Source organism: Saccostrea cucullata, unplaced genomic scaffold (genome assembly GCF_032062105.1).
Source record: "Saccostrea cucullata isolate Sc308-1 unplaced genomic scaffold, CSIRO_AGI_Scuc_v1 ctg142, whole genome shotgun sequence".
Classification (NCBI taxonomy): domain Eukaryota; kingdom Metazoa; phylum Mollusca; class Bivalvia; order Ostreida; family Ostreidae; genus Saccostrea; species Saccostrea cuccullata.
The window spans coordinates 287,185-308,721 of record NW_026939327.1 but is presented as its reverse complement, the minus strand read 5'-3'; the positions used below and the strand labels follow the sequence as shown (position 1 = coordinate 308,721).

At 32.9% G+C, this 21,537-nt stretch overlaps 1 protein-coding gene across 3 annotated transcripts in view; it reads left to right on the top strand.

The window, feature by feature from the left end:
• The window catches only part of LOC134252848 (1-phosphatidylinositol 4,5-bisphosphate phosphodiesterase epsilon-1-like), a 130,338-nt gene that overhangs the window by 94,691 nt on the left and 14,110 nt on the right, over positions 1–21,537 (top strand). For all 3 annotated transcript variants that reach the window (XM_062735393.1, XM_062735395.1, XM_062735394.1), the window contains 5 exons: positions 131–515; positions 9,773–9,910; positions 20,041–20,509; positions 20,722–20,936; positions 21,228–21,350. In XM_062735393.1, the coding sequence (XP_062591377.1) occupies positions 131–515; positions 9,773–9,910; positions 20,041–20,509; positions 20,722–20,936; positions 21,228–21,350 (1,330 nt within the window). The remainder of the gene's footprint in view (positions 1–130; positions 516–9,772; positions 9,911–20,040; positions 20,510–20,721; positions 20,937–21,227; positions 21,351–21,537) is intronic.

Here is a 21,537-nt window from a genome sequence, read left to right as displayed (position 1 = left end):
AATTAGATTGAAAACAAGATTTACTTCAAATTTAAGTTTTGCTCTTTAAAAATGATATTAATTTAGGTTGAATCTTCTACTAAGACTTTTCAGGACTCACAAAATTTAATTATTCTGGAAAATCTTTCAGGTATTCAAATGGACAAGATGTAGATGACATGTTAGAAGATGGCTACATAGATCTCCGTCTGGTGAAGGCCGTGAATTCAGGGGTGGAGGAGTCCATTGATATCGCAGCCCTATCCAAGAGATACTGCATCGACGGCCTTACTCCCCGTCAAAACGTCATATCCCTCCTGTACGGGGTGGGGCATTCAGAGAACAGGAAGCTGTATTTTGTGGCCCCCTATAACATGGCCAAGATCTGGCTAACAGGACTTAGGAAGATCATCAATGCGTTTCAGAAGATGAGGTGGCAGACAGACAAACGGATTCAGCATCTGAAGTTTCAGTATCTGCAGTTGTTTTATGAAGGAGAGAAATGCCAGGGACCTACTCCGGCTGAAGCCATTAAGGTAGGGAGGCCATGATTTTGTACTGGGGAAAGTGGAAAAAATGAGGAAGCTGGATATGTAGTCAAACCTCATTATCTCAAACTCAGTGGGACTGAGATATCCAAGAATTAGAGATATCCAGACTTGAATAAGGAGTCAAAATTACCTAATATCCATTGTATTCAAGATATTGGTGTTCTAGATACTGAAGTTCAAAAGTATGTAATTTCTATGACTGTCAATATAGTCTCGTAGAAATTTTACTTATTTTCCAAATACCTATATGGTTTATCTGTCTACTTGCATATTGTATTTTATCAGTGTTTCTGCTAACTTTTAAAACCAAGGGTCATTATGACCCTTTGAAGTAAACTTTTGAGAGTAAAAAAATATATTCTGGTTTTGCTTTCAGTTCTTATATTAGCTCTGCCCTCTAAAATCATAATATGGTGTTTAAAATTTTAAAAAAATGAAAGTAAACTATAATTGATATACTTCTTTTATTTACCGGTACACTGTCAACAGGTCAAATTTTACCGATTCCATCATTAGGATTTCATGAATATCTCAATTAAAAGAAAACAATTGAAAGTGGTTTGAATGTTTTTCAAAACTGTTTATTGATGATTTCAACTTTGCTCACCTTTATATTACCATTATTAGCCTTTTTGACAAAGCCAAGCTGATATAAATATGCCTTTGTAAGACTGAACATGCTGAAGTGCCATTTTTTTATCTGCACTTCCGGTTTTGTTAAGAATTTGATAGATTGTACAAAAGAATTTTATAGATTGTTGATGTGGAAATGCCGATTTCAATCACTGCCACTTTGAAATTAAACTAAAATAATTGATTAATTCCTAGAAAGTTTTCCAGAATGTAAATTTAACATGTAAAATATATTCTTCTATGAAGGCATCAATATTGAACTGGATTTTTAGAATTCGTTTTTATATATGTATTTTTTTTTTGCGTCCTGTTGACCCTTTAGGTGATGTTTTAGAGGGTAAAAAGTATTTTTTATGTGTAAAATACGCAGAAATATGCGTTAAAAACACCGTTTTATAGAAATGGGCAAGTGTGTACAAATGACTTTATCAAAAGATTAATATCCAAAACTAGTGTAATTATATGAAATAACTTGAAGTTAATATTGGGATTGTTGAAGATTGATATTCAAAGATTTAATATTGAAATAATATATCGTGATAGTAACATTGATAATCAAATTTTATCAAATGAGTTGATCACTTTGGACCATCAGACTTCCCCTGGGTGATCTAATTTGTACCAGGCTTTCCTTTCGGGAAGTGTGCAACATGGGCTGTTTGTTTTCACTTACGGTATTTTGATCACTGAATGGGTCAACTCCCAATGTTTACGAATTAAGTGCTTCATTATAAGAGGAAAAATTGTATGTAATGAGATATCCAGGAAATATTGTTTACCAATATAGGATGAATGGAACCGCAGCTGTGTGGAATTTTTATTGATCAGATTGACATATGGGAATAATATATGGTAGTGAATAAATGGTGAATGAAATAGTAAAAATTATGCATTTGACTTCAAAATTTTTATCCTTACATAGTATTCAGTATTTATGAGAGAATTTCATTTCATATGTCAAACCATGGGCCTTTAGATCACTTAAAACTAGTGTAAAGTGTTATATCAATTCAATGTGGGCAATGTTTTGAAAGCTTGATATTGCATGTACCCATTATCTTGGACATGTTTGGACTGAGGAAAAAAAAAATGATATATATGAAGATTTAAAATATTAAGTTAAAAATACAATATGGAAAGACTAAAATCCAACACTTTCATTCATTGATATTTCAGAGACTACAATGCATTTAAATTTATTTACCCTGCTTCAAGGTTAAAGAATATTGTACTACCATTCTTGTATTTAATGATAAAAAATAATTGATTTAAAAAAAAAAAACAGATTATACATAATGTATAAGATTTTTAGTGCTAAATGACATCTACAAACTGCACTGAAGCAAATGAAATTATTAAATTCTCAAATCACTTCCTGCTTTGAAAAAAAAATGACAGTAATAACTTTTATGGAAATCCATTTGAAGTAATCAAGCATAATGCAGTTGAATTCTTTACAAGAATAACGGGGTAGTTTATAGCCACACTAAATTGTATTGATATGCAAACATTCTCAGAAGAGGAATTTTAGATTTTTTTTATGCCAAGAGGTTATAGTTGAGATAAAATTAAGATTCAAATTTCTCATAATGCAGAAAAAAAAAATCTCCTGAACACGGCTGTATAAATCATATTACAGCATTCCCATGTTGTGTGGATTCAAATTTTCTGAAATCATAAGCCCTTGGAGCTAGGGTGATGCCACAAATAAGGGAATCAATATAGTGGGAGTAAAGATTGTATGGTCATTTATAGATAATTATAGTTTAATACATGTATTTAAAGCATGTATTTAATTAAAGTGAATTCTGCAAGGTATATTTAAGAAATAGACAACAATGTTAAAAAGTTCTCTGGGAAATGAACTTTTAGTTGGTCACATGATCAAATCCTGTGAAGCCCGAAGGGCTTCTCAATAGATTTGTCCACGTACCAACTAAAAGTTCATTTCCCAGAAAACTTTTTAACATTGTTGTTTATTACTTATATTTACATTTGAGATGCAAATAAATTTCAAGTAAAAATGCATTTATTACACTAACAGGCCGCCGTATTGCTATGTTGTGACGCACAATGACCTAGAAGTTGTTTGGTCAAAGTTAGTTTACCTCGCTCCAGCATTTGAATGTTTACATTCATGTTTAGCACTCCAGTTCAGGAAATATCTATATACAGTGAAAGAATAATGATCGCTGCTGAGAATAATCTAACTATTTCATAAGTTCTTACAATATTTGAAGTCAAAAGCGGTGGTATCAACTGTTTTAGTTTACATAACTCCAAAGGAATTTCGGCATAAAAAGGTAACTGTGGTTTTAGGCTAATTATAGTATTCAAAACATTATTCACATCAAAAGAAGATTTATTGTACATCTCGTGGTTGAAAAATATCCATATTGGTTATCATTTTACCCTTTTCATCGTTATTAACTTAGAAATATTCCCAAACAAGTTGCATCGTGACAGAAATATGTAGACATTATATCACCTCGCTCGGTGATTCGGTCGCGCTATGACCTCTGACCCCCAAATAACATGCACACAGAATTGAACATATTTTCTCGTCAAAAAAAAAATAGGTTCATCTAAGAAAGATATTTGCAAATGTAAATATTTTAATTTATAACATATGAATAGTATATAATCTAAGCTGTTCATGATTAAATTTTTTTCAGTACTAGAAAAAAATTAAGAAAAGTGCCCAATTTTAAAGAAAGTGATGATTAATTCATTGAAATTTGTATTGTAATCCTGTTAAGACATAAAGCACACACACAAAAAATTAGGTTGTGTAAGATATTCGTCAGCCTATGCATCAATAACAGTATTTGTGAGAGATTAAGGCCTGCTTTATTGTCATATTAACTGGGATAAGCCAGTCTATTCTTTTTTGATGTGCAGTTTCTATCAATTTATTAATGAAAGTAATAACTTTTAGCACACTGTGCCCTGCAACTGTACAAGAGTGTTATGTCTTTGGTTTCATATGAATAAATTTACAGTCGGTATGGTAATTTTATAGATTTGACATAAACTCAGTCCGAAGAAGCCAACACGACTCGACTAATTTATCAAAAATGACACCGCAAAATCGTAAACGACATAGTTAAGGCATCTCTTTGTCAGCGGCTAAGGGAAATTTAGAATGCCCTGACCGCGTTTAGAATTCTGGGATTCTCTTACGTAAATGCGGAAATGTTGCAGGAAAAGTGGATTTCCTCATGATCACCATTGTTATGACCCATTTTGTGGAGAGATATCATGCGACTGAAACATGATTTTTGAATTGTTCAAATCTAATGAAATTTTTGATTAATCTTATTGAAAAAACCAATCTATAGATTAATAACTGTTCTCCTTAGTACCCTTACATTATATGAGACCATATATGATGTTCAAGTCAAGATTTTTAGCTCTACTGGTCAGAGACCAGAAGAGCTTATGCGATAGTAAGGTGTCCGTCGTCCGTCCGTCTAGCTGTTTGTCCATCTGTCTGTAAACAATTTTTCAAAACGCTACTCCTCCTACAGTTTTGGTCTGATTTCAGTATAACTTGGCACACAAGTAGACTACTATAAGATACATAAAATAGTGCATCGGTTTTTGATTTCAATGAACGGTGTTGCCATGGTTACTAAAAATAAAATTTTCTGTGAAATTCCTTTGAAATGCTACTCCTCCTACAGTTTTCATCTGATTTCAATATAACTTGACACACAATTAGACTACACTAAGATACATAAAATAGTGCATCGGTTTTTGATTTCGATGAATGGTGTTGCCATGGTTACTAAAAATAGATTTTTCTGTGAAATTCCTTTAAAACGCTACTCCTTCTACAGTTTTCAATATTACTTGGCACACAAGTAGACTACACTAAGATACATAAAATAGTGCATGGGTTTTTGATTTTGATGAACTGTGTTGCCATGGTTACTAAAAATAGAATTTTCTGTGAAATTCCTTTAAAACGCTACTCCTTCTACAGTTTTGATCTGATTTCAATATTACTTGGCACACAAGTAGACTACGTACACTAAGATACATAGAACAGGGCATCAGTTTTTGATTTCGATGAACGGTGTTGCAATGGTTACTAAAAATAGAATTTTCTGTGAAATTCCTTTAAAACGCAACTCCTCCTACAATTTTGGTCTGATTTCAATATAACTTGGCACACAAGTAGACTTCACTAAGATACATAAAATAATGCATCGGGTTTTGTTTTCGATGAACAGTGTTGCCATTGTTACTAAAAATAGAAATGTCTGCGAAATTCCTTTAAAACGCTACTCCTTCTACAGTTTTGGTCTGATGGCAATGGCTTCTTTTCTCATCCTTTTTTATAAGTACAAACCAGTAGAGCTACAGTCTCGACAGAGACTTCTGGTTATCCTCTCACGTCAGGTTATTTGTTATTTCCACAGAAGAAAAAGTGAATTCAAACTTTTACCCGGCCTTGAATTCAAGCTACTTCCTGGTCTGCTCAAATTCAAATTCAATATATTTTGAATAAGGAATTGATTTTCTATGTGTACTTTGTTAATAACAGAAGCTAAGCCCAGTTAGTACATTTGAGTTCCTGTTCTCATTGCAATCTGCTTTAATTAGTGCCACAAGTCTTCATATAAAAAATGATGGATATGATGAGGAATTTCATGCTCTATTTTAGTTATGTTGCTTATTTACCTATATGTTAAATTACGATTATAATTAAATTTGATTGACGTAGAGTGTTTAACTCTATCTAATTTAGTATTTTTAAAATTTTGCTTTTTCTTTAAATAAAATTCAGACTACAAGCCATATAAGTTTATAATTATTTATTAAAATAAACATTTCAAAAGACTCTGGCATATATATCCATTGCCATGTTGCCACCACTGTTACAACGCACTTTGAAAAATTACGCACTTTGAAAAAATTTTTCAAAGTGCGTTAATTTTTGGGACCAGGTTAACGCACTTTGAAAAAATTTTTCAAAGTGCGTTAAATTTGGGACCAAATCAACGCACTTTGAAAAAATTTTTCAAAGTGCGTTAGGACTGTACATCATAATTTTACACCATGTAAAGATTTAACGCACTTTGAAAAAATTTTCATGAAACAAAAGGAATTAGACTTATATTTTAGAAATAGACAACAGTATTACCCCCTCGCAACGTATGATGGGATATAGTGATGCGATTATGTGTGTTATTACTTTATGTGTATGTTATTTTTTTCTGTGTGGAATTGACGTAATTTGTATCGCGATCGATGTCAAATGCTGCCTTGATTTACTGAACATGCTTTTTGGGAAGGAATGCTCCTCTTGGCGGTGCCCTTACTTTGATGTGTTTCTTTCTAAAAACTGATGGATTGAAGAAAACCAAGAAATGAACAACGAAGAAAAGACTGGCTGAATTAAGGTCTATCAGCTCAACTCTTTATCATTCCCACCCAGATGTATCTATTTCTATTACTCGTAAACTTAAGTGTCAATGATATTTGAAAAAAAAGAGCAATTCAGTATAAGCAGTGTACAAGGAAGTCTGTAGTAAATGGAAATTTGTTCTTTTAAATCTCAAAGTCTATCTATTTTCATTTTCAGGAAAATCAGAATATTAATTACATTAATTACATTTAATTATATTAAGTACCTGTCTGCTTTTCGATGTTAATTTGATACCATATCTGATAATCTCTTTGTTAACCTCCAGGTATTTAACTTACATGATATTTTCATAGGAATTGTTAATTTAAAATACAATATTTTTGAATGTCAAAACCTTTTCAGGTGAATTTGAAAATTGAATTTTATTCCTCATCTTCCCCCTCTTAAAAACGTCTCTGATTTGGACTGCACATTAATTAGTTCACCAGGAATTAAAATAGAACGTGCAATTTAGTGGCGGATCAAGGAATTTCATAACGGGTGGGGGTGGGGGGGGTAAACGGCAGACGGGGGGCATGTGGGGGTAATGAAGCCCCAATTGGGTCTAATGCAAGGTCTTTATAGGGGGTCCGGGGGCGACCCGAAAGCTGAGAAGTTCTAATAAATAAGAGATTTTTTTCATTGATTTTTAATAGGGTAGTGTACATATAATTTTACATACAAACAAGTGTACATATAATTTTACATACAAACAATTTCAAACGGGGGGGGGGGGGGGGCCCGCCCCGCGCGCCTGGATCCTCCTTTGCAATTAAATTTCAACCGTAAATGTTTTTTAAAAAGTTGTGAAGTTGTGAACAACTCTAAGATATACAAAGTAAGTTTTTTTGACATGACAATTTTTCTGAAAGATTTAGGGTGAATATGTGTGCGAGGAGGCGATTGTCCACGCATTTATCTAGTTGCTTTTTTCTTAAATAGTCTGCGAATCTTTGGTTTAGAGTTTATTTTTTAATTTCTTGATTAATTGTTTATTAATATGAAACAGCTCGGTGTGTATGCTCTAGAAAAATATAATGCAAGACATACTTGTCAATTCGGATCTTTTTCAGATCCCCCACTTTTCAAGCGGGGCAAGCGGGGGACAAAAAGTATCAAATCAGGTTCAAATGATAAGTTATCATACTTAAGATTTGTAGGAATATTGACTAAGCCATGCAGATTTTTTTTTTCAAAGTGCGTTAATATGGTCTATATTAACGCACTTTGAAAAAAAAATTTTTTTTTCAAAGTGCGTTAACCTGGTCCCAAAAATTAACGCACTTTGAAAAATTTTTTCAAAGTGCGTAATTTTTTCAAAGTGCGTTGCCACACACCACAGATCAGAAGGGTGTTTCCAGCACATTGCATAGTACACTTAGAAACCTTTACTAGATTTCCTGAAAAGTTGTTGCCACAGAAACATTCCCTTCCATACTGTAAAGAAATATTTAAACAATAGTTGAAGAAAGCTTTAACTTATGTTACTTCTGTACAAGTTCATGGTCATTTAGTTATTGCAAAGATTTTTGTGTGCTTAATAATTTGATGCAGTAATTTATTATTTGATCAACATCGTGATCACAAAAAATATATTGAATTTAATTTTATTAACATACTGATACCTCCATGCAGAAATGGTTGAACTGTAGACCAAAAAATGCAAGACATCATGATTTTTTGCACTACATTTCAAATACTGTGAAATCTGTGTTGGCCCTGAAATCTACAAACATTGCAACCCCCCACCCCCACCCCTTCCCCCATGGATGATTCCATAGCATGCAAAATGAATCTGTTTGCATTTGTAAAGTGAATTATTATAAAAGAATAATTATGTACTTGTACTCCAAAGTAGAGATAACTCTTGCAGAAATCCTGGCAATGCCATGGACTGTTGACTTTTAGTTTTCCAGCTTTTGCAGATAATAATCTGTGCGACACTTCTTGCATGCAACCTATATAAATGTATTTGTCTGGAAAAAAGATTCAAAATAGCTTGATTAAGGTAATTGGGGTTATTGAAAGTTAGGTAATATGGCAAATTTTAATCAATATGACCCTTCAAAAATTTGGACTTTTGCTTGAAGTTTGCTGTGTTTCTGTTACAAAAATCATCATATAAACCAAGTCTTATACCTTAGTATTGAAAGTACATAATCAAAAAAAAATTTTTTTAAGTTCTAAAAAGATTTAAATTTTACCTGCTAGAGTACCAAAGACAAAAATTGCACAAAGAAACAGATTTGGTCAACATTTCTATAGTTTGTCCTATCAGCTGTGAGGTATTGAAGCTTTAATTTATAGAATATTATTTTCAATATGCTGCACGCAATAGAATTATCAAGTGCAACTTTAGATCATAAAAAAATAACTGCAGGTATAACTTGTATATTATCCCACTATTGATTGATGTTAGATGGAAGATTGTATACGTTTTTGATTACGTACAATAAATCACATTTTATTTATTGCATCTACTTCATTAGTATGATTTATATCTACCAATAACCCAAATTTGTGAAAATGTTGCCTCTCTATCTTGAGAAAATAAGATGTCATGGAAATTTGTTATCTATAGTAGTTGAATAACAAATATTTGGTATGGAACCACTGTGATAAGTATTTGATTTTGAAAAGTTTCTGAGGGAGAGCTGACAGGTATCAAAATTTTTTTTTCATACTCTGTTGTGAATATGGCCAGGGCATATTGTGTTTGTCATGTCCATCATCTGTCCTTCTGTCACACTTTGCATTGGGTTTAGCTCAATTTCAAAGAATCTTTTTTTCAAGATATTTTGACCAAACTCTGTATTGATAGTGAGATCTATTCAACATCCTCAATATTTACTTTGACCTGCCTATGACCTTGACCTCAATTTTCAAAATAACTGTGAACAATAGTACATGTACTGTTTTCCCATTTACCCCCAAGTCAGTTTCTCAATTTTGTTTGTAAACTCAGTTTTAGAGAAACAAAAAATCAAGATATTTTTATCATACTTCATATATTAATATTCTGATGCATTTCAGTAATTGTCTTGACCTGCATCACAATTTTTGACCTTGCCCTTTCCTATGCCCATGACACTTGTATGATAGTATTGATATGTTATATATTTATTCCTGTTTCTTTCCTGTAGACAAGGAGTATTTTTCCAAATATTTATAATTAAGTAAATTTATTTTTTAGATCTTTGGAGGCAGACGATGGCAGGGAGGACCTCAATTAGTCGGAAGCCAAGAAATCCCAGCATCCTTCAAAAGAACGCCAAGCTTCTTCTCCACAACAAAGCCCAAAAAATCCAACAACACTGCTGCTTCATACAAAGTAAGAAAACGATATGTAGTGATGTATTAATTAAAGTAATTGTCGTACAACAAAATCTTACTAATGGAACAACATGTGTATAAATTTAAGGTTCTGTAATCATTATTTATATTCATGGGAAATAAAGTCCAAAGAAAAGTGGTGATTTTGGTGGTCCTTGTAAACTTATTATTGTATTACACTGGCAAAGAACAGAGGAAACTGTTAAGACAATTAAAAGGAAACAAAGAGGATTAATGTTTTTGAAGATGAGTCTGCACCATTTTGTTTATGCTTTGATTCCTCATCTTGTATATATTGTTACTGATTTATAAGATGTCTGTTTTCCTTTAAGGAAAATAAAAAAAGGATGGTAACACAGAAAAAAAACCATCACAATAAAAGTGAGTTGAAATAATTGAAGATACGTTTAAAAAAGATTTATTAAAACGACGTAATTTTGACGTAAGGGAATATTGGGATGGATTTACTTTGCTTCTTGCTATATTGAGTGGATTTGATGTAAAGAAAAGGTTAAGGAAACCTTAGAAAAGGAGACTTCTGTTCTGTGAATTAACCAGGTCTGTGGATATTTTTAAATCCATTGTATGGTTTCTGTCTTCTTCCTAATGAAATTGTAAAAGATGGGGGTAAAAATGACATTTTGAATGCACTCAAGCATGGTTGTGATTGGTCAATATAGGAAGGCATATTGGTATATAAAATGTTTTATCACTCAGAGCTTTTCTGTCAGAAGTTTCATTATCTTGAGTTTTTGAATTTTATAATTTTTAAAATTTTTGAAATATAAATACATTTTTGGAAATTGCTGTGCACCAATGAGAGTAGGAAGATTTGTGTGCTCGGTAATGTTCGGTGTGGCCTTCGTGCTTCTGTGCTGGGGTTTCCTCTTTAACTTATCTGTTTGCTGGCAGTGCCTTCTTGGCAGTAATGTTTTGTCCTATAACAAGTAGTTTCTGTAGTTGGAGGATAACTTCCTTTAACTTTCTGGTAAGTTTTAAACATTAAATGTTAGAAATTGTAATAATTAAAAGCAGTTATAGTAAAAGATGTTTTACAAACATGGGTATAGCAAATTAACAGATATATCAAAGTATTATTTAATACATTTATTTAAGCTATAGAATACAATTAAAAATTTGAGTTGAGAGTATTATATAGCATGTACATATTGAAACACAAGCAGTCCTTATATAGATACAGCTTTGCTATGGGTTATTATTATTTTTTTTTTATGATGTCAAACTAAGGTCATTTAGTAGGTGGTTGATGTCTTTGGACTAGAGAATTCAGGTTATACAAGTGCATCAGCAGTCCAATAATGTTAGTTTATCAGGATTTATATTCCCAGAGAGTCTCCAAGAGCCAGAGTGATAATTCCAATCTATTTTAAAAGGACACTTAGGAAAATCTCCTCTGTTATATATGGACGATATGACTGAAATTATCCAAAACTATCCAAATTGCTAACATCAAGAAAAGTTAATCAATCATTACCCTTTTTAGACTAAATGGGAGCAAGATTTTTTCAGACTTTTTCTATTAATCTTGCTAAAGTCTAAATTGAATCACACAGAGGGGAAATTTTGTGGAGAAAGTTGTATTTATTATTAAGAATGACACCCAGTGTACATAAAGTCTGTCAGATTCTACTAGACAAGCGTTTAATTATCGGCTTTCTCCAACAAAATTCTTAGAGACCCTCCATTCTGAGGGTGATGTATTCAGCAGAAAATTGATTACTGTGGTCCAGAGTTGGTTATTACAATTCCCATGGGCTTACCCCTCCTAGGACTAAAGACAAACACAGAATGACAGCCTTGGAACAATATTTTCCTCCCTAATGAGATTCCCCATGTTATCCCAAACAGGTTATCACAATTAATTGTCTCCAAAAGAAGCAAGGGTCTCATGCAAGTTGCACATTAATCAGAGGTCCTGAAGAAAAACATAGAGTACTAAGTGACATTTCTGACCAACTTCCTTAATTGAAACATACATGAAGTTTTCATTAAATCTTTTGGTAGGAACATTTCTCAAGATATAAATAAAATATATTTTAAAGGTCATTGTTAAAAGTGCCATAGAAAATAATTATACAGTAAAACTCGTTTAGTACGAACACGGATATTGCGAATTCACGGATACAGCGAAGTTATCTTGGGTCCCCATCTATATAAATTTAACGAATTCCTTATACGGATATAACGAATTACGGATATAACGAAGTAATTTCATAGGTCCCAGTGACTTCGCTATTACCGAGTTTTACTGTATCGGTAAATATTTTTCACAATTAGACCTTTGAAATTTGAATTTTGTCTAAAGGAATTTCATTGTTAAAAAATTCATCACAAATACAGTACTTTGTTCAGGCTACACTGCTTAAAGATTGAATTTAGTACTTCGAAATATTTTGATTCAAAATTTTGAGACTTCACAAATATAGACATGTTTTTAAATTTATTTTTAGCTCTACTGGTCAGAGACCAGAAGAGCTTATGCGATAGTAATGCGTCCGTCCGTCTGTCTAGCTGTCCGTCTGTCTGTCTGTAAACAATTTTTCAAAATGCTACTCCTACAGTTTTGGTCTGATTTCAATATAACTCAATGGCACACAAGTAGACTACACTAAGATACATAATTCTGTTTATCGGTTTTTGATTTGATGAACGGTGTTGCCGTGGTTCTAAAAATAGAAATTTCTGTGAAATTCTTTCAAAATGCTACTCCTCCTACAGTTTTGGTCTGATTTCAATATAACTCAATGGCACACAAGTAGACTACACTAAGATACATAATTCTGTTTATCCGTTTTTGATTTCGATGAACGGTGTTGCTGTGGTTACTAGAAATGGAAATTTCTGTGAAATTCTTTCAAAATGCTACACCTCCTACAGTTTTGGTCTTATTTCAATATAACTTGGCACTCAAGTAGACTAAACTAAGGTATATAATTCTATGTATCAGTTTTTCACTTCAATGAACGGTGTTGCCATGGTTACTAAAAATAGAAATTTCTGTTAAATACTCTCAAAATGCTACTCCAAATACAGTTTTAGTCTGATTATAATATAATGTGGCATGCAAGTAGACTACACTAAGAACATAAAGAGACTTAACCAAGGATCATTATTCTATTTATTGCTGTTGAAAAGTTTCAATTCCCAACTGCTTAAGTACTTTTCTCTTCCTTTGCTATAAGTACAAACCAGTAGAGCTTCAGTCTTGACAGAGACTTCTGGTTCTTAAAAGAAATATGATTTTAAATATAATCAAAATACATAAATAACTTTAATTTATAAAGAATACAGTTAGACAATAAAGACATTATTCAGAACAATCAAGATTCAAGATAAATGTTTTAGATTTCAAAATTCTGAATTCTAATCAATTTGTGTAGTAAATCAGCACTCACCTTGACATACAATTTGTATTTGACATAAAAGTCAATTTTGGCAATGCTAGTTTACATTATGTATCTCTTCTGTTTCAAAAATTGTGAAGAAGGATGAATTTATATTTTGTTACTTTTTTTTAATTTGAATTCTAAGCTTCAGATAAAATTGAAGATTGGTGTATTTTGTCATTTGAGATTAATTATCTAAGTTGATGAAGCAGCTCTTGACATTCAGCTGATTCTGGATGTGATCTATCAGATTGATTGTTAATGAATTTATAGCTGTTACAAAGCCAGACCCAGCTAGCACTGCGCTATGTAAAGGGTTGGCTTTGCCTTTACAGATTTGTTTTCTTAAGTTTTATTCTAGAATAACTCTTAACTGGTTTTAATAAAAGTTTAAGGAAAAAAAACTGGATTTAAAAGAAGAAATGAAAAAAAATCGATTGAAAAATGTTTATCAAAGTATTCATTTTTGTTTAATACTATTGTTTGCAGCTGACTGTAAAGTTTCATGTTACGTCACGATCTAGTTGACAGCTGCACTCAAGGTAAATTGTACACGCCTCCCAACCGCAAGCTTTACGACTGGAACTTTCTTCTTATTCCTGATTGGTTGCTCGTGCAACAGACTATTTCCGTATCAATGTTGATGATTTGAGTTGACCAATCATGTGAATTGTTTACGCTGGATGCATCTGACGAAAAAGATCGTGACGAGACGTGAAACTTTACAGTTAGCTGCAAACAATAGTAAACTTCTTGAGCAAAAACAGATATTGGTATTATTAATATATTAAGTTTCTTTAAAAAGCAGCATTGGCATGTATATGTTTGCATTAGATTTCTGGAGAATTATTTAAAAACGTCGGAAAATAATTGTTATTTTAAGGATTCCCATACCAATATACTAATAGAATGTGTCCATATTAAAGAAGTGTCATAGCTACATGTATAGCTTGTTTGCAGGTTTTCTATAGGAAGGATAAGACTTCTTCAATTTTTCTATGTTTGCCTTAAATTTCCAGGCTTCCCAAGAGATAAAGAGATATCGAAACCGAAGCTTCTTAATGCTTTCAACATAAAAGGAAAACCTTACAAAGCTCACTTTTATCTCTTAACATCTTCTAAACATTTCTGCTTGTTCATATTTTGCGGAAGTTTGTAAAACCTTTAAAAAGATGGAGGAGAAAAAAATTCTTGTAATACATATTATATTTTCTAATAATAGTTATACCAGAAAGAAAAATGCAAGAATTGATAGCTTAAGTAGATTCCCAGGAGGACCTTAAAACAATCAGAACAGTAGCATGGAATGATTAATATTTGTTGTGGATTTTCCATTGTAAAGAGATTGATTTGCATTAGCAAATAATTGGTGCAATAATAGATTTGTTCTTGATAATAAGAGTGATGCAATGTGTAGATTTAGTATAAGATCTCTGGTTATTAGTGGGAGGCTGAAGTCGCCGTACTTTATAGAACTTCAGGTATGCTGAGGACATTTGTACTAAGATGTAGGCAAGTGCAGGTGTCTTATTAAGAATAAGCATAAAGAATACATCAGATAACCCAAATACTGTTTACTATAGAAGCCGAGTTCTCTAGAATAGCAAAATGCCTAAAAGTAAGTGAAACATAAAACCCGGCCAAGTCGTTCACAAATATTTGGCACATACGAATTGATAAGTTTAATTTGTATGACTTGCAGCAGTTATCAGTCCTTTGGCCAAAGTTTTGAATTCAAGTGAAGAGATTCTTTGATTTCTGGTTCTCCAAGTTGGAGGTATATTTTCTCAGTCGGTTTTTCAGGTAAATTATACTTGTCACCCTTTTGCACCCTCTATTTTGATCTGACTTCATTAGCCAGTATAGCCCAGCTCTCATCACACAAAGTTCTAAGGATTAAAGCTTTCTCTCTTCCTCCTTTTTGTTCTGCAGAAAGAAAGCTCTCGGAAAATGTTTATACGCTGTATCAGATCAATTATTGACCATTTGTGAAAAGTGTTGATTATAATCCTCGCTGCATTCATAAATACTTGAGTGTCCAACACTATATTCATGATTGTAGCATGTTTTATGCCAGATTAGAAGTATATGTTAATGAAGCGAAGGGGGTTTTATTGCTGATGAAGAAGCTCAGCTGAAAACCAATAATCACCAATTTGGAGTCCAAAAAATTTGTTTGCAATCCTCTCGACAAAATCCTGTTTTCAGATCAGGAAAATGCAGCAACTCTGCAACAGCTAGGGAAGAGTATTGTTATATAACAGATGTGTAAATTTTATTAAAATGTTTTAACGTTAAGAAAGACTACCATCATTTATAACAGTGATGTGAAAGTTTGGTTTTCTTGAAGTCGATGGCACTTTGTCAAATTGGGAAATGAAGAAATTGGCAAAAACAGACAAAACATGCAGCAATGGTCAAGAATGATTCATATTGACAAGTTTGGGGAGACTGCAGGAAGCGGCTAATATGGAATTTGTCAGGATTGAATTCATTTCTGTTGTTTGCCCTCCGTGGCTTGGACAATTTAATTATCCAAGTATTATGAAGCATTAAGGGACAGAAAGTTGGGACAAAACTTTGCTCTGATTCAGAAGAACAAATGGATTTCTGATGAGAATGTGCTGTCAGTGGCGTCTTATGATCCACAACCTGTTCAAACAATAGGAGTGGGACTTCTACAATGGCGGTGTAGTTTTCAGGGGATATGTTGCAATTTAATTGCGTTTGATTTGTTGGAGATCAGTATTAATGTGCTGTCTTGGAGTTAATCATTTGTAGTGCCTCTTCATCTGTTTTCTCGTTTAATACCATGGTAAGTTTATAAATTCAATGTACAGCTATAAAGTTAATAAATTCAATGTACAGCTTAAAAGTTCATTAATTCAGTGTACAATTTTTGTGAATAAATTCAATATACAGCTTATATAGAGGGAACCTCTTTCATTTTACTTACATTCATTAGTAAAACAAAAAAAATAATTAAAAAAAATAAAAATTACATGTTTTATTCTGTAAGTTGTTGTCCCTCTCATGTAAACAACTGAGCAATGAAGTGCAAAGTCTTCTCTAATATCAACTGTTACAATCAATTTGTTGTCTATAATGTATCTCATCATAAAAAAAATCCTTAAAACTTAAAAAAAATATATATTTTTTCTAATTTGATTAATTAATATTCATAGTGATCCTCATAATTTATTTAGTAATATACTCCTGTTCTATGCTTGTAGTACATGTAGTGAATTTTATACTGAGGCATTTGCAAATGAATATTTCTACACAGCCTTGCTATAAGCATATCAAATGAGACCTCTTCCTGAAACTCTACAATACATTAATCATGCAGTGTTGTCTTGAGAACTGATTCCAAATATTAAAAAGTCCATCTAGAGCCTAGAAACTGACATTAACTTGGGTAACAGAGTGGCAGATAGCTTTGGTTCAAGTTGATTTTGTTGACAAAAGTGCAGTTGTCTTAGGTTGAAGTTGACTGATTTTGTTGACAAGACTGCAATTGTCTTTGGTTAAGGTTGATTTTGTTGACAAGAGTGTAATTGCCTTTGGTTGAAGTTGATTTTGTAGACAAAAGTGCAGTTGTCTTAGGTTGAGGTTGATTTTGTTGACAAGAGTGTAGTTGTCTTAGATTGAGGTTGACTGTTGACAAGCAGTGCAGTTATCCTTGGTTTATGTGGACTTTATCCAAAGAACTTGAATGCAACTAAGTTAGTTGACTGAATGTTAACAAGTATATGGTTGAAGTTGACTGTTTACAATTAGTGCAATTGTCCTGGGTTGATGTTGACTTTGTTTACAAGAATTGTGAAATGGTCATTGATAGAACTTGACTGTTGACAAGCAGTGCAACTGTCCTTGTTTGATGTTGACTTTGTTTACAAGCAGTAAGTGTCATTTTCTTGGAGTTAAAACTCCATTTTCTCCGATAATTTTGAGTTCATGTGTGAGCAATAAGCATCTTAATGTATAGTCACCACTGATTATCAATTGTTCTTATTCTGAGGCTGTCACTTTTCCTTATATTGCCAGAATTCACAATGGCATTTATTTCTCTAATTAGGATTGTGTGGGAGAGTTTGTTTGGCTGCAGCCATTGACCTACTGTATGGTAATGAACTGTCAAGCCATCATTTTGCCATTTTATATGCAGTTCAAATCAGTTAATGGTACATTTACGGAAGCAAGAGTATTCTTGCATTTCTGTGAATATTATATAAGTAGGGATGAATGCAATTTGATGTTTCTTTCAATGTTCATGCAGAATCTAGACTTAGATACTCTGTGCAAGTTAATATCATGCATAAATACTTGTATGTAGATACCTTAATATACACAAGTAATTAATGATGGTGTAATTTCACAAGAAGCACAGCTTTCAATATATGAAATTATACACTTTTATTTTTTATCTATGACGCTGAAATCCATGTTAATTCTTTTGTTCAACCATCCATTCTCAAAGTATTGCTCTTGCAGTTTGGTGCAGCAGAGCCTTTTTGTGTCTAATGTGATATGATTTAGTACTCCTGAAAAATAAAGAATCTACAGTACATATGAAAATCATACAAAGTGAATTTTAAGTATCCTGAGCTACCCTCCAACTTCCCAAAGAATTTTTAACTTAATTGGAACTGTATTGAATATAAAAGATTTATTCATCATTAAGACTATACCCCAATCAATAGTAGTATATCATTGAAAGCATCAGCAAGGTTCTAGACTGTTCTACAGCTATTAGGAAAGTATAGAAGCATCCAGAAACTGTGGACTCCAAAATGATGTATTACTTGCCAATACAAGGGTCATAATCAAAGATTGTGTTTCTCTCCATTATGAATTAATCACCTAGACTAGTACAGTTTGTTGGAAATAAGAGATATTCTGTCTCCAGATATTTTGATGTATATATGTTTACCGTATTAAGCATGGATAGTACAGATAAGTCCCAGTGATAATAGTTCCATTTTTTTTCACTCTTTTATTATGGTATATCCTTTCCAACAGTCAGATTTATGAATATTTATCAGCTAAAGTACTTCTTTAATTGCCCCTTGGAAATTTTCAAATCTACAATTTATAATAGAACTTTGCAATTGACTATTCATGCAAAAAACATGGACAGTTAAAAAGTATTGAATATTGATTTATAAAAATATCAACCATTTATCGGAATTGAGTTAAAATGAACTTTTTGTGATAATGCAATGTGTCACATATAATGCAGTATTTGACTGTTGATTAAAGTGTTTTGTCAAGGTAGTTGGATGACTTGTGGAATTAAATATTGTTTCATAAAAGTTCAGCCTTCCCTCATTTAATTGTGTGTTTAGTATAAAAGAGAATATTACCTTAAAACAATTTTTCACAGGAGAAAGTTGGTATCTGAACTTGTATAGGGTTTCTTTAATAAAAAGGCTTAAGCAAAAATTACACAAGCTAGTTCCAGACTTTATGATAAGCATGGTAAATCAACAATTCCATCTTCAGCAATAACTTTGGTCTCTTGCCATGTATGTATATAGTTGTGGAAGATTTTCATTCCTAATTGCCATCGACCAAAAATCTTTCATAATGTGCATGGCACTCTATCAAAATTTATTCTATAAAAATAATCAAAGTAATGATGCACATTTTGAAGCAGAGAAAACATAAAATTAGCGGAGGACTTAAGCATTAATAAAAATAAATCGTGTGTCACTTATGTGACTTATAAAATTATTGTTTCTGTGCTAATTGAGTCATACTTGAGATTTAACAATCCAAAAGAATAATTTTTTTGCTTTGCCTCTTCTTCAGAAAAATTTCAGTAATTCTCACAGCCAATGACCCCCTTGACCTAATACTAAGCAAATTCAAGTTCTGATGAAAATGTATAATTCTAATAGAATATTACGGCTACTCTGAAATATATGAGCACCATGGCTAAATGGTCCTGATTGCAGAGTAAAGGTCCAAGTCTGGAGTCCTGTCTCTGTCTCAGTGGAAAATTCTCCAATATTACCGGTACATTAACTTAAATACAACATATAATCAATCAATCTAATCAAACCACATCAGCATCACATCTAGACAAGCATTACTTGTAAACAAGCATTTAAAGCAATTGTTTTAAATTGGTCAATATCCCAGTATCTCTCCATTCCTGAAAACCAATGGGCCTGATAGTCCCTTTTGGGCCTCAGCTCCATTACTTTTAAGGGGTAGGGAGGTACTGGGACATTAAGCTACACATTTATAAGGGTCAGATATTTCACATAAATACATATAAATTTTTCGTGATCCTTTTCAAAAAGACAAAAATTTGGTGGACATTTTATTGAACAATGATCAGATTTTTTTCATTGCCTCAGTCTCCTAATATGAATGTAAATATGGTGTTTATTATTTATCAATATTATCAGTATTATACAGGATATTGTGCAGCAGGCTACTAAATATGATGAATTTGAGGGGAATTTTTAAATAAGAAAGTCCTGCTACTGCTCTCTCTCACTTGAGTTATTGTCCAATGGTGTGCTTGTGTCATTTAAAACTCGGGAAGACGGGATGAAAATCCTAGAGATGAACATTGTAGATTATGCTGAATGTAACATATTGCATCTAACAGATTATAAAATGATTCATTTCTAACTCTACAATCACACGAACTAGACACAAAATGAAGACAGAGTTATATTTTAGCAAGAACATTTCCTCATTGCAGGAGAGTCCAAAATCTGGGTCATCAGTACCCAACTCAACCCAGAAGCAGAAAGAGAAGGTTTCACAGAGCCAAAAGAATTCACCTAGTCCCTTAAGACAAACTAAATCCGAAATGAATCGGTCAGCTAATAGTGCTAGTGATCCCAACTTAAACCAGAACCTTGGTAAACTTAGTCCCAACCTGGGATTCCGACCGCGGAGTTCTACTTTCAGTTTTACCAATCGCTACAGGATGAAGAGGAGGAGAATTTCACTTGGCGTTGGTACAGGGGATAACAAAATGAGTTCCATCACACATTCCACACAACTGACATTCCTGGACTTTGTAGATTTGTTTAAAGCTTTTGGACTGCGCTGTAGGAAGGACCTAAAGGATTTATTTGAGCAATTTGCCATGACACCCAAACCTAATGACAAGGACATTCCAGTGAATAGAACACAGGGTTACATTCCACCCAGCAATGATACATGTAAGTCGTCATTATTTTCAGCATTTTTATTTTTGATTTTTTTTGTGTTGAAATAAAGGTTATTTAAAGGATTTTAGAATTAAGATAAAGGAATTAAATTTAGTAGAAAACTTGCTAAAAAGTTTCGAATGAATTGTATCCATTAGAGATTGATCAAAAAGTACATTGAACTTATTATTAGTGGAGTCAATAACACTTGGCTTTTTCTCCAGGTATAATAACCAGAAATAGTTCCTATGACCGTACAAAGGACAATCAACAGAGAAGGAAGATCTGTGATGCTCTGGCCGTAGCCAGTATCGTGGCTAACTGTGCCGGAGTCGAGTCAAACCAGAACCGGTGTCTGGGACTGAGGGAGTTCCGGGAATTCCTCGAGGATTATCAGGAGGAGCATCTGGAAGATGAGGACATTATAGAGCTGATACAGGTAAGTCAGTGACAATAATTATAGAGCTGATCCTGGTTAGAATAGAGGTACTGTGTGTGTAAATATGGCTGTAACTTTTGTATCTAGGTCCGTCTTGTCCTTCCACAAGAGCAAATAGTTTCCAATAGAACTTCTGAAATAGCCCATCTGATTTAAACTTTGTACTCTTGAATCTTGTGAACTAATGGCCTAAAGAGATAAGGAAGCCTAAGATAGAAGCACTTTACAGCTCTTTCCTTATTTAGTAACACACCTTTGATGATTGGCTAATTCTGGATATTTGATTTACAGAGACACGAACCTGATTCTAATCTAAGGAGGAGCTGCTGTCTGTCCTTTGAGGGGTTCGCTCGATTCCTGATGGATAAGGATAACTATGCGTACTTGTACGAGAAAACTAAACACAATGATGAGGTGAGGCTAGTCACAAGTACAAAGATATTCCTGTAGTGAGATTCTCTATATAGCAGGTGCTTGGAGTCTCAGACTGTCTGCACTGTTTTCTAAAGATATTCATTTTTTCTTTGAACTGAAAAGGTGTATGATTGCCTTATGTTTTAAAAATAGAATCATCAACTTGCACTGAAAATATCTATACTCC